We start from the raw sequence: 13,976 nt of genomic DNA, 5'->3' as shown, positions 1-13,976 counted from the left end.
AAACCACGTGTGTATCAGATATTTGCATAGTCAGACGAAGGCTTTAATAGTGGCCCGTCCGTGGAAAGCACTTAATTTCTTTCTTCTTCGAAGCTCGGGTGTCCCAGTGATGGCGGAGAAAGGTGGAAAAGGATCGTCGCTGCCCAAAGAACGAAAGATTTCATCGAAATCCCCCGGTTAGACCTCCTTTCTTGTTAATCCTCTCCCCCTTTGCTGTTCGGTTAACCATCTAAGAGCTTTCACTTTTTTTTTCCGCCATTGCAGCATTGGTTGAACTGTTCCTTACCAATGCGACGTCTAAAACTAGAAATTCCGATTCTTTTCATCTTATGGTGTCCGTTTAGGGTTCTTCTGACGCGCTCTAAGTAGTATCATAAAACTGTGGTGTTCAATACTTATGGTTTTTCTTTTTCTCTCGTAGCCCTCATTTGGGTGGGTTTAGTATAACACGACTTGTTTTTCATGCGCTGTGAGGTGTTTACAGTATTGGGAAGCAAGTGCTTTTATTAGAGTAAGTGCATATACTGTTGGAAATCTAATGATATCATGAGCAGTCCTATAAGACAAATAAAACAGAATCATAAGTATGACAACTTATCTTGTGACAACTTATCTTGTTTCAAATGGCATGAATGATCTCCTTGTCGAAAGCATAGTTGCTTAATCATCTAATGATATAGGAAAAAGTGGCGGAGCTGAAACTGAAACTCGTGGCTGACACTTTCTTTAAGGTATTTAAACGTCTTGAATAGTGCACAAGGACCTTGAATGCGTTTCACCCCCAAGATTAGTCAACCCTCCATCGTAGAAAGTGCACCATGTAACTGATGGACTAAGGGACCGTAAAGCTAAATTCATCAATCTGTTTTATATGACACAATTTAAAGAAAATAATGTTTCTCAAAAAACGTTTGTGCATGAATAACAAACCCCTTCCATCTTTATATAGGAGAGTAAGAGACACCACCAAAGGTTGTCCCCCGAAGAACAAACCTCTTCCCTTAAGGCATGTTTGTTAGCCACCAAGCTATCCTGCCAAAAGAGGGACACCTATTGGCCATTTAGGTGTCTTTTAGGAAAAGACCCAACCTTCAGAAAAATAAACTTTTTGAATTTTCAAATAAGACTACGAAGATTACAACATATACTTCGAATACTTCTTTGTGATCTTCGTTGGGTTGCTAACTTGAACTTTATTAAATTTAGTACCCACATTGGCAAATTTGACTATCAATTTTGTTGACATGTAATTTACTTTCGAGTTTTGCTTAATGCTGCTTTCATTGCCTCTCAACATGTGAGCATATATTCGAAAGTAAGGAAATTAACTGATTTGGAGTCATTGTTGTTAGTTGTGGTTAGCATAGTTCATAATCTCACTAAGATATCATGGAGTTCTCAGGAGTGAAGACTAGATAGCATATGAATGAAAAAAATAAAAATGCAATTTTAAAGAAGCCAAAGACTTTGAATATTCTGAGGATCTAGACAATATATCAGCTGCATCCCGATTGTTTTGAGAATCTCTATGTCAATAGATAGTACACAGTGACATACCAGGTGCAAAATTTCAATATTTTTTGGTCATCTCGATAGTTACTAAGATGACTGAAATACCGAAATTTCGGAATCTTCCTTTTGGATTTTGACCCTTAATTTTAGTGGGTTTTTTGGGTTATTTTGGCCTGGTTTTTGGTGTCCAGCCTAATTCGAGGCCAATTAACACACTTGGAGTGTTATTTTTGCCTAAAACCTAATCCAAAGTGATGTTCTTGATTGGCACATGCTTAGCTATATGCAGGTGAAACTGGAAGTTTGGAACATGAATTTTAACCAATGTAAATATGGATATTTTGCAAGACACCGCTAAGACTTTCATTAAAATACAATAACAAATACAACAAGTAGAATTCAATATACAAGTATGTGTCGGGTTGGATTCATCCTTTGGGTAATGGAGGAGTATTCTGAATACTGGACATGAGCATGCCATGACATGGTATGGATAAAGTTATCCATATAGTCTGTCATTGATATAACTGGCTATGTTGGTCCTAATGGATATCCAAAGATGGAGTTCACAAATAATGCACCTGATCTATCTCCATACCCATATGTAGACATGCTACTATAGTCAGCAGATGAACCACCATATGCTCCACCTTATCCATATCTATAGTCATAAGCTCTGTATGGTACATCCCCTTGGAATTTTTAAAATTTCACCGGAATTTTCCAGATTTTAGTATAATTTTCGAAATTTGAGTGAGGCGAAATTACCAAATTTTCAGCAAAATTATCGAAATTTCAGCAAAGTCTGAAACTTTTCATCTTGGTGGGAATTTCATTTTGCCTAGTACCGAGGTGGCAAAATTTTGCCTAGTTTCGTCAAAATGTAATACCTTGGTTACATAACCATAATATTGTATATTTGTATTCTCGGACTTAGGAGTTGAAATGTGGGAGACTAGGATGGTAAGTAGGTAGTCACTTGTTGGGATGTGGGAGACTTGGGATGTGGAACACTAGGGTGCCTATGGATTCTGTTAGTTATGTATTATAGTTAACTACATGGTAGTATGGTATCTATGACAGTATGACCTATGTAATATTTACTTATTGTTTAATTGTTTAAGAGGGGAAAAAAAAAGGAGATTTAAAAGTTTCTAATTCATGTGTCTTTGCCCTATTGGATAATTACTTTCTTTACTTACCAATTATGTATATTTTCTTTTAAACAATTTGTAGAATAGGAAATATTACACATTTATATTTAGGTTTCATGCTTTATTACTTGGCAATGGTGTAAATCCACATAGTTAAACTGTTTTTTTTTTTTTTTTTTTTTTTTTTCCCAATGAGAATAAAATATATTTATTAAGCTTCAAACATGCTTCCCTTGAAGTTTTAGAACAAACCATGGTCATTTGCCCATGAAAACAATACTTAGAAACATTTAAAAGAAATGCATTATCTTACGAAGATCTCAAGATTCGGTACTCTCTCTATATTCCAGCTTGAGTGGGAGTCAAATACCACTCACAATAGGGAGAGTGTCCCTATCTTGGTTTAGCTGTGAATCTTAGTTGCTAGTTTCCTGTTAGGGTTTGTTTGCTAAAACTTTTTGTGACCCAAAGTACGTTCTTGCAGGTGTGGTGTCCTTTATGAATCCTATTTTCATTTAAATTAACTAGGACAATAGAAAAACCATATCTATTATGACAAAAATCATTTTCTGTTGTTTATACAGAAACTTAAGAAAGCCTCCCAGAAAAAATTGCTGGGGTAAGGCTACATGGGAAAGTTGCCCCCCTCGGACTTCGCTTATGTGGAAGCCTTCGATACTGAGTTACGCTTTTTTTTTTAATAATTTATTTAAAAGCTTGTGGTTAGAAGTCCCAAAGTCGAGGCAGAAGTGTAGTGTCCTACTTTAGCAAAAAAGACTCATCCTTTTCCTACTGCAAGCTCACCTATCCCCCACGCCTTGTTGTATCCCAAACTACCACACCGCCCTACCCTGGTGTAATCTTGGATTTGGATCCTCTTCTTGTAGGGGCTCTCATAATGAGTGCCCAATGGGTTATAGGATTCAGCCACGTGTAATATTCTCCAAAGGCTAGGATAAATCCAATGAATGCCCTTCGATTAGAATATTGCACATAGGAGAATCCTATAACTCATCGGGAGATTCTCTCTGAGGAGAGGAGCCAAATACCTGTAATCTATACTGTCACACCTGGCCCTGCCTTCAGCTTCCTTCCTTGCACCATACTGTTTTACATTTTGCAATAGACGAGTCTTTGTTCGGTTATATTTGTTCAGTTATATAACTGATTTGACTATTTCTTTTCTAAACATGAAGCGTATTGGGTTAAAGTTTTAATGTGGGGTTTTTCTGTGCATATTATTGTATATTTTCTTTCATGTAGTATACAGAGTTTGACCAAAAACAACGTGGATGGGGAAAGACACGAGAAATGGAAAAAGACAAAGAAATAGAAAATAGAAGAATGAAAATGAAACATAGAAGAATGAGGCACAGTCCAACACTTTAGGAGAATATCAGCTATATGGGGTCTACAGCATGATCCTTTCCCTCTTTTAGCTCTTTTTGAGATCATGCTTGGTTTTTCCTCTCCACTTGTCATATGATCATTTTAGGTCTTGCCTCTAGCTCTTTAACAGAAACAACCTAAATCATGTATGTGTAATCCGGTCTTTTCTCGCGTTTTTTCCTCATTTTGAAATGAATTCACGCTTGGTATGGTTTTGAGCCCACTTTGAGAAACATCAAATTGGTGTTCCTTTAAAAAAAAGGAAAGAAGAAAGAAAAATAAAATAAACACTCTTCTCTTAAAAAGGCAGAGAAACACAGTCTTCCAACGGGGGCATTCGTGTCTTTTTGACATCCAAATGTAACCTCCTATTTTGAAACCATAGTTGTCAAGGCGTCGCTTAATCGTCGCCTCGGCGTTTGGGCTCCTTCAGAGCGCCTCAAATTGGCGTCGCCTTATTTTTAGGCAATAAGGCGTCCGCTTTTTTTTCTTTCTTTTTTAAATCACGAGAAAGATGCCTAATCGAAGGCATATATTGAAATACTTATTAGATTCCAATTGTAAAGTATCTATTGTTTGAACCTATATGCATATGTATAATGACGCTACATGTGATCAAATGTTAAAATAAAAAAATAAAAACAAACAAAATTGAAAGAGATTAAGTTCTTGACTCAAGTCTCACACTCTCACTCTCACTCTAATCCCTAATCTCTTTCTCTCTTCCTCTCTTCTTCTCTTCCATTCCCGCAGCGACACTCCGGCAAGCAGTGGTCAGTGACAAGCAACTTCTTCTCTTCCTTTTTTCTTGCGACTTTTTATTTAGGACCTATTATGTGTGGTTTGTAGTATGTTGGATGACTTGAGGTAGTCTAATATTAGTTTTTTTATTATATAATATATGATAGATTTAGAGTGAATGAGATGTACACTAAAAATTTCACTTAAAACGCCTCAACCGCCTCAAAAGCGCCTCGGAGGGCGCCTCGTCGACTCATCGCCTCAATTAGCCTAACCCGCCTTGCATCGCCTCGTCACCGTGACAACTATGTTTGAAACCCTAGAGACTCAAGGTTTCTTCTCTGTTTCATTCTATTCTTTTTTTTTTTTTTGTGGGGGGGGGGGGGGGAGGGGTTACATAAGTCTTTTTTTCATGTGTAAACTATACATGATTTCAGCACCCAAAAATAGTGGGTAATAGTGAAAATGCATAGGAACTAGAAAAAACTGTTTCTTACCTAAAACAGGCAAAACAGAAACGTTACCATACAACCTCTTAGTCTTCACCACCTTGAAAACTCTCTTTGGGTTTGTCATTGATTGGTGCAACTCCCAAGTCCACTCTTATGCTTTCAATCCATGCCTTATCATTCCTTGTTTTTCCATGTATCCATCTTAACATCCTTCTCTTCACAACACAATGCTTATTAGTGTTACACTTATTAACTGTCCATCGTTTTCCCTCTAAATCATGGCTGGATGACCAACAACCCTATACTTCTTTTAAGCTTTATAGAAATACGTTGGTCATGTAGCACCCTGGACACACTCTCTTCCTTATAAGCCCATCTTAATTCTATGTAGAACATCCTCCTTTACGTCACCATCTTTATTCATAACCGACTCTAGACACCTAAAATAATCGTATTGTGGTGTTTCTTTCCTCAATTCACACCATATCAATATTCATTATACTGTGACTAAAGTTACATGTCACGTGCTTCTCTGTTTTACTAATCCTGAAATCTCTTGGTTCCAAGCCTTGAGCCGACCCCATTTAGCTGAGATAAGGCTTGTTGTTCTTGTTGTTGTCCAAGGTTGACTTGCAATGCACTAGCTTAGAGTTAACCCCCTTTTTGTCTCATCAACCAAAATTATATCATCAGAAAGAACATACATAAGGGACCTTGTCTGGAGTGCTCTTGGTTTGATCGTCCATCATTAGTGCAAAGATGTAGGGACTTGCGGCCAAATGCTAATGTAATCTAGATGTAATTGGGAATTCCCTATCTCACACCAGTCACTACACCCTCATACATATCTTAATGACATCAAAATAATTCTTTACACCCCTCTCTTCACTAGAACATATTGGACCAGATCTCTAGGTACTTACTCATAGGTTTTTTTCAGGTTGTTAAAGAACACATGGAGATCCTTCTCTCCATGAGCCTTCTCCATAGGTGTAGCCTTTATAATGGATCTACTCGGCATAAAGCCACATTGGTTCATTAAGAAATGAGCCCCCCTTCTCAAACAGGCTTTGATAACTTTTTCCCATAGTTTCATGCTGTGATTTATTAGTTTGATGCTTCTGTTTTTTCATTTTTCTTTTAAGTAGGTTATAATAAAATATATGAATGATACCAAATAAGCTCTTATTTTCCTTTTGGTTTATGATTTTAGTTGTATTCAAATTAGGAGTGTTATTAGACTCTATTTCTATAACTGAAAGTGGCAGATAAAGTTTGCTCATCCACGATAGAGATGAGTCTCACATGGTTCTCATCACTTCCTTCCATCTTTCCTTTCTCCTTTCTTCTTCTTTGGTTCTGGTTTCTCAGTTTCTAAAATTGTTACTTCTTGACATAATGGGAATGTGTCTATGTGGAGTCTTACAATTATCAGTTTGTTTTCCCATTGCCTGATAATTTTATGAGTTCATGACCTCATGGAGAAAGGAAATAACCACAACTTTTTGTATGTTTTTGTTTTATGGGGGTGCTATACAGATGTTTTTAGAGCGTAAGGCCTAGAGTTGTTTAGAAGACCTGGGAAGACTACAAACAATCACATTCTTTTAATAATTTTTTTCCTGAAACTTTTTTAGGTGCATTGAAAGGCAAGGATGGTTCATCAAAGAGGGGAAGAAAGAAGGTTCATTTTGAGAGTTCAGATTCTGAAGGTTCAACGTGCTTTTGACTTTACTGTTGTTTTTTCTACTTTTTCATGCAACTGATGGGTTTTATACAAAATTTATTATAGAGTTTATTCGGTTTGACCTCAATTCTGGCGCCATGTTTCTTCTTTCAAAAAATTCCCCTCTAATTAATTGAGATTTATTTGATCATTATTGTCCTGATATGATTCTGTGGATACTTTAGATTTACCAACACCAAGGATCAGAAGTTCATCAAAATCTGGTGGTAAAATCGTGTTTGAGAACCCTGTTGCTAATGGTATGGCTTGTACCTTGTGGTATATTTTTGGATTATCACGTTAGTCATGGGCTTTGACTTGTCATATTAATAGGTCCTCTGGTTGAATGTGTATGATTACATTGAACCTATGATAATCTGTCTCTTTTATAATGTTTGATTGCAAAGGAGATGGCAGTAAAGGAGGGAAGAACGATAAGACAGGAAAGAGTGGTGGAAAGGCCAGTGTGGTAAATGAAAAATTTGTGCTAGAGTTGAAAATTGAAGAAGGTTTGTATTCAAATTGTCTAAGCATCCTTCCATGTTCTGATTCTTATGTTCATCAACCTGTTTTGAATTCTCAAAATAGTTTTATGTGATTGTGTTTATGCTATTTCATCCTATTTTGTTTTCTAATTCATTTATTTTTGTTCTTCACTTGACTTGGTTTTCAATATTTCTCCTGATAAGTCATAACTTATAAATAAGGGTAAAACCCTTCGCTCATATGCTATAAGCTATTACAAAAAGCTCTGCATGCTATAATGATATTTCTCCATCTCTGAATTCTTTGCACTGAGCTGGTCTGATGCAACTGAAATAACTTGACAACTAATTTTTGCCAAATTGACCAAGAGATTGATGGAGGGAGAAGCGGCAATGTTTTGGGGCTTGCTTTTTTGATTGTCGGTGACTGGAACTTGTTGTCAATGATCAGTTCAGTAACAGGCAGACCGCCTTATTGAAGACCATTATCCATCTGAGAAACCTTCTATCCACCCATTGACATTTCCTGTGGCTTGATCAAGCTCTAGGTTAATTCTCAATAGAAAGTTACCAACCCAGCCAATCCCTTTTACTCACTCAACCTAGTCCCATTTTGTGCTCTGGTTTGTTCTGTTACCTTGATAATTAAATTGGTTGTCCTTGAACCGAATGGGCTCTGTATGCATTTTTTCCCCAACATGGACAAGCCCATTGACCCATCCTGCCTGCTGGATTGGCCATCCAGACCCATCTAAATCTACTTCATGTCCTTTGATGTATATTTATGATACTGAAATATCTAAAACCCAAGCTTAAGTGTTCTCTCTCTCTCTCTCTCTCACACACACACACACACACACATCTGTATATACATATAGCTCTAACGGCTTGAGCTGGCCTACCCCTCCCTCATAAACAAATGGCTAGATTTCAATTGGGAATATTACTTGGAGAGCTCAACATGCTCAACATGCTAATAGTTCTCTTATCTCCGTGTGTGAACCCTATCTGCCTGTTTATCAACCCTAACTGTAGCCCCTCTTCCCTTATTTGACATCACCATTTCCTCCCATTAATGCGGTTTTAGATTGGTTGGAGATAAAGTAGAAGCCAATAACTGGGATCTGTCTTAAAAGGGGTAGTTCAACTTGGTAGGAGTTGTTGGTCAAATTGTGGTTAGGCTTTGGTGTTAGGGTTTAGGTAGTTTACGTTGGGGAGCATTCAAGTGGAGGTTATGATAAGCTTTGATGGATGGAGGTGGACCTGAATGTGGAGTAGCAGACTAGTGGCAAAGTTTAGGGTTAGGATTTGGGTTTGGAAAAGAGGAGGATGTAATTCTAGGGTTTTGGATTTTCTGCTAGGCATGCAACCTGGATTGAGTTTCCAAAGAGTGAGAGGGAAATTTGATCCAAATACGGGCCTGGCTGGTTATATCTCAGCAGAGTTTAGGAAAAAAGGGGGGGGGGTGAACTAGGGTTTTTAGCTTTTAGAGGGTTAGAAGAGGAAAGGGTGGGCTTGGGGAAGATTCTGACCTTTTGTTGTTGAAGATATTCTTGTATAACAACAATGAAGACCTTGAGGTAGGGAGGGAGAGAGGGAGGGTGGGTAATCAAATCTTGCATGATGAAAGACCAAAAGAAAGCTTTAAAAGAATCACCATGGCTGCAAGGTGTCGCTTGGATCGATCACCAACCTGACCATCCTTGATCAACAAAAACCCCTTTCACAAGGCAAATGAATGGAAGATAGCAGCGAAAAGCCCTTTCATTATTGAAATTAGTGTTCATTACTTGGCATCCCCTTCTCTGTCTTTGTCTGGCTGTCTGTCTGTCTGTCTCTCTCTTTCTCTCTCTCCAACCTTATATAATATATAAATGTTAACTCATACACTAAAACGGAAAGGCCTAACCTTATTCTTAACCTATTAGATGACTTAAACTGACTAAGAAATCGAAAGACTCCAAACAGAGTCCTAATCAAGCCCCTTTAAACATGTGAAAGAAGATTACTAAAATCACCTAGATTGAACACCATTGGCTGAACCAAGTCCAATTTAAGAAATAAAACACCAAATTAGAACTATGGAACTAAAGCATCTAATCCTTATGCAACCCTATTACCCATAATTTAGGCCCAGAAAAATGGCCTTTCACAGAAAATCTGTGGGATCAAAGGCCCAACATCACAACATGTATGGAACCCATCCCTAGACTTAATTCTATTAAAACAGTCCTATTTCCCTGGTGAATTTGCACGATCCATTTTTTGGCATTTCTTGAAAAATCATGAAATAGCTTCAATTTTTCTTCTTTTCAAACAGTCCTATCTAGTTGCTCGATCAGGACCCTAGCTTTATTGCGAGCAAAAAAAAAGTCTGGAGGTAGCTGCCTATTGCAGGAGTTCCTGACCTGAAGGGACACCAGCAAGCTGCTACTCTCCTATATCCCCCTGTCTAGGAAGTTTCCTCGATTTTCTTATCATAGAAAAAAATCAATTCAATTTATCTTCTTTTCAAATCATTATGATATTTCAGGATTTGACCCCCCTTTCATCTAGGAAGTTTTCCAATTCTCGTATGATCGGAAAAAAACCTATTTCTCATTGTTTCGACATGTGCTTAGATAAAAAGAAGACTTTCTTAACCACATGAATAGACTTAACGTTCTGGGCCTTAGATTCAGTTTTGGATAGTCTTCAGATTTGATGGCTTTAGAGGCCTCATCCACCATCTCAGTGTGTTTCATATTGGAATTATCCCTTACCCTTTGACAGTGTTTAATGCAAAAGAAGGGGTTTGCAACTGAAAATTCCTCCAAGTTGTAGTCTTTTACTGATACCATTCTTGTTATCCTATCTCAAGGGGTTGCCCTGTCAATCATTGCAGTGATGAACTGCTATGCATTTTTTTTTCTTTCCAAAATTGCCAGTAAAATACTATTAAACTATTATAGGTGGATGAGTGGAGCGCATAGGTGATTAAAAGAGATGTTTGCTGAGTGTTTTGAGATGACAATTTTTATCTTTAATGTTGGTAATTCTATTGTTACCACAAATAATAGGTACTAGTGAATATTGCATACGTTTTGGTCACTTAAAAGTTTGAAACACTGCCTATAGGATACAAGTTAGTGTTGAATTAGTTGAGTACACATCAAAACAAGTTTTGAGTATGAAATAATGCATTTGTTAAACTCTAAATGTCCTTTATGCATTCTCTTTACTTGTGGGTTATGTGTTTTTGGGCACAATTAGTTTAATGGTAATGGAATTGCTTGTTAAAAGGATGTCAATATTTGCAATGACTGCATCTTTTGCCTATGCCTCTCCCCTTCCTGTCCTCTTATAATTTTACTAATTACCAAGTCCTAAAGATAATTATTAAAACTTATGGGAAATGGCATTCTGTCCGGGAGTGTAGCCTATGCCAACATTTCTCTCTCTCTCTTTTTTCCCCCCCCCCTCCTGAAAAGGAGGCATGTGTGTCTTTCTTATATGGGATGAAAGACTCATGGGAGTGCTGGCATGGTTCTCGCTGCCGGTTATGGTTCTTTTTAGCATATGTACTAAACATAATTGGATAATGGACTATGTGGTTGCATTCCTTGATACTTTGAACACTTATTTTTATAATTCCAGAGCTTCCGAAGGATGCAAAATGCTTGATGGATTGTGAGGCAGCAGTTGTTTTACAAGGAATCCAGGATCAGCAAGCCAGTCTGTCTGTGGATCCAACTTTTAAAATGCCAGAGTGGGGAATCCATTTAAAGCTTAATTGCCTTTGCATCTCAAGTGTCTTTCATACAATTCCCAGTATTTGCTGCTTATCTTGATTGGGATAACTAACTTGAATGACTCATTGGTGGCTAAACATCTGATGAGATGTTCTGATTTTCAGATCATTTGACAAAGGGCTGCTGTATGCCAAATCTGGTAACCGTTATTTGAGTCCCCAGTCTGTGAGACGAGCCCTACAGTATCCTTTCTGATGTTTGGAGAACATTGGATGCATACTTTATATTTCGTGTGCTTAATTTGATACTTTTATCTGGGTTCCACTACTTTTGAAATATTTAACTCATATTTTAGGACACTCAAAAGACACAGCATCTCTGATGGAGAGGTCTGGAGCTTGACACAAAAATTCTTTTTTCCTTTTTGGCATAATAACAAATAGATAGATATTTAATATCGCTTGATCATCTAATATTTATTGTCTGCCTACTGCAGATATGCATGATTGCTAACATTTGCCCTGAATCACTTGACGAAGTGTTTGCTCTTGTCCCATCTTTGAAGGTAATTATGTTATTTCCAGTTCTTTGCCTGTTTGATTCTAGACGATGTTTAGCATCTAAGAGTGGTTCTAACTGTGTATAGCCTACCAATTCAGGACCCATTCTTTTGTTTTTTTTTTCTTTTCTTTTTTTTGTTTTATTTTTAGGGGAGGGGGTGAGGAGGTTGGTGGTAGGGTGTGGAAAGAAGCTATCTCATTCGAACACCTCACTTTTGATTGAGGTGTCCCAATAACGAACAAGTATATTCCTTTAAAAAAGGAGAAGTGGGGTCCTCCCTTCTCCATCCCCATGGAGGGTTCATAACTGGATTTGGATTTCCTCCACCCATCTCCCACCCTCCACCCAACTTTATGTCTCACACCCATCTGACACAGGCACCTTGGGCCCACCTATTATCAGGTCGGCTGTAAGACAAAATTTTGGATGTTGGATGCACTCGAGTGGAGCGAATCTGGAGTCTTCATAACTACTCTTACCACAAAATGCTTGACTAGACAACACTTAGATCCAGCCTTACCCAAACCTTTCTGGTTTACCCTCATATTACCAACCATTATGGTTCGAAGAACTATATGTGGAGCAATTTGGCATAAATTGATACCGACTCCTCAGGATTTTGGTAACTTCCAACTTTAACAGCCACTTTTGAATACCTGAAGTTTGTAAGATTTGCTCTTGAGCTTTTGTGCTATTGCTATTATAATTTGATGAACGAGTTGGTTGCATATCTTTTATTCAGTGGCTCGTCCAATTTTATATAATTCTACATGGTTAATCTATGTCTTCCTCTTACAGGCCAGGAGGCACAAGATTGAGGAACCCATCACAGATGCATTTTATGAATTAGTCAAGTGTAAAAGCTTCGACTAAATCTTTGATGACATTGACATATCCTTGGAAAGCTGTTTCTTACAGTGAGAAGTCTGGAGTTGTTCCCTGCTTGGGCTGTTGAAATTTGTCTGAACAGAGCTGATTGAATCATTTTGGTTTTCTGGTGGTATTGCACTTGTTCGCAAGATTTAAAAAAAGGATCTATGGATGTTGCATTGCCTTAATCTTTTGCTGCTTCTAAAGATGTTGGAATGCTACAAGATTTATAGAAATAGTGCCTACTGGTTCTCATCATCGTCTGGCATTGTCAATTCGTTCCACTTGGGTTCTGATTCCTGGTGGTATATGCTAATATGCATTAATCTTCCACCCCCTAATATAAAAGCTATCAATTCTAAAAAAAGAAAAATTGTTATTCTGCTCATGCTCAAACATGGAATGCAAATCAGGTCCTCATAAGATGATCATCAGGGGTAAGGATGCAATTCAATATGATTCTCATACAAGGATGGTTGATGAAGAGGGAGTGAATTGACTTTCTTCTTCAGTTTGGAGGGCATTGTCGCTGGCATATGCTTCATGATGCCAACGTGCGTGTTCTCAGTCACTCTCCAATGCATGCAATTAGAATGCTGTGAATGCTCCCTGTAGATAACTATAATGGAAAGTTGAACTATTTGATTTCAAAGAGTAGATCAATCGCAATAACTAACATCTCTCAGCAAAGATGTCATGGGTTACTCTTCATTTTCGTATAAACTTTTCGTTGTTTTATAATAGTCCGCCATTCCTTAATATAAAGCTATTAGTTCCCAAAATTAAAGGTCCAATCCAAGTGGCGATCCTCCCCCTTTTTTTCAGATGATGATACAGATATCCCAGGGACGAAGATATTACATGTGCATCAATGGAAGACCTTTTGAACCATTTGACATTCACCAACAAAGTTCCCAGAAATTTCCATCAAAATTTTCCATTTTGGAAAAGCGAATGAAACTCATGAGGACCGAAAAAGTCCTCGGTTCGCCGAAGCTATTGAATGCGCCAGCTGGTTCATGGGGAAAAACCAAACGGAAACAAAACGGGAAACGAAACGGAAACGGAAAGTTCGTGGAAACTGGGAAATGGGAAACTTGGGACTTTTTTTTATAGTAGCTTCCAAATTTTCAATTTTTTTGTTTATTCCATGTTTCCTTAATATAAAGCTATTAGTTCCCAAAATAAAAATATTTTGGAGGCATAAAAGCGGGAGCAGTCGAGGAATCCAACTGGCCGGATGATCCTACTCTTAACACAGTTGTATTTTCCTTTTATTGTAACTATTTTGAGTTACAAATTATATATTGAATGTAGGAAGTAGTTAAGTTTATAAATACTTGGACAACTCTACA

At 37.6% G+C, this 13,976-nt stretch overlaps 1 protein-coding gene across 1 annotated transcript; it reads left to right on the top strand.

Moving 5' to 3' along the window:
* The first annotated feature begins 60 nt into the window (after nt 1-60).
* LOC149003917 (DNA-directed RNA polymerases IV and V subunit 4-like) lies at nt 61-12,916 on the top strand. Its single transcript, XM_089168904.1, has 9 exons — nt 61-176; nt 6,886-6,960; nt 7,160-7,234; nt 7,382-7,483; nt 11,096-11,207; nt 11,355-11,432; nt 11,546-11,579; nt 11,687-11,755; nt 12,550-12,916. The coding sequence occupies exons 1-9, from the start codon at nt 110-112 to the stop codon at nt 12,622-12,624; spliced, it is 687 nt and encodes a 228-aa protein (XP_089025030.1). The 5' UTR covers nt 61-109; the 3' UTR covers nt 12,625-12,916.
* The last annotated feature ends 1,060 nt before the right edge of the window (nt 12,917-13,976 follow it).

Source organism: Hakea prostrata, chromosome 9, assembly GCF_041222555.1.
Source record: "Hakea prostrata isolate BN-2017 chromosome 9, UWA_Hpros_2, whole genome shotgun sequence".
NCBI lineage: Eukaryota > Viridiplantae > Streptophyta > Magnoliopsida > Proteales > Proteaceae > Hakea > Hakea prostrata.
The sequence above is the reverse complement of the archived record's forward strand: the minus strand, read 5'-3'. Positions and strand labels throughout refer to the sequence as shown.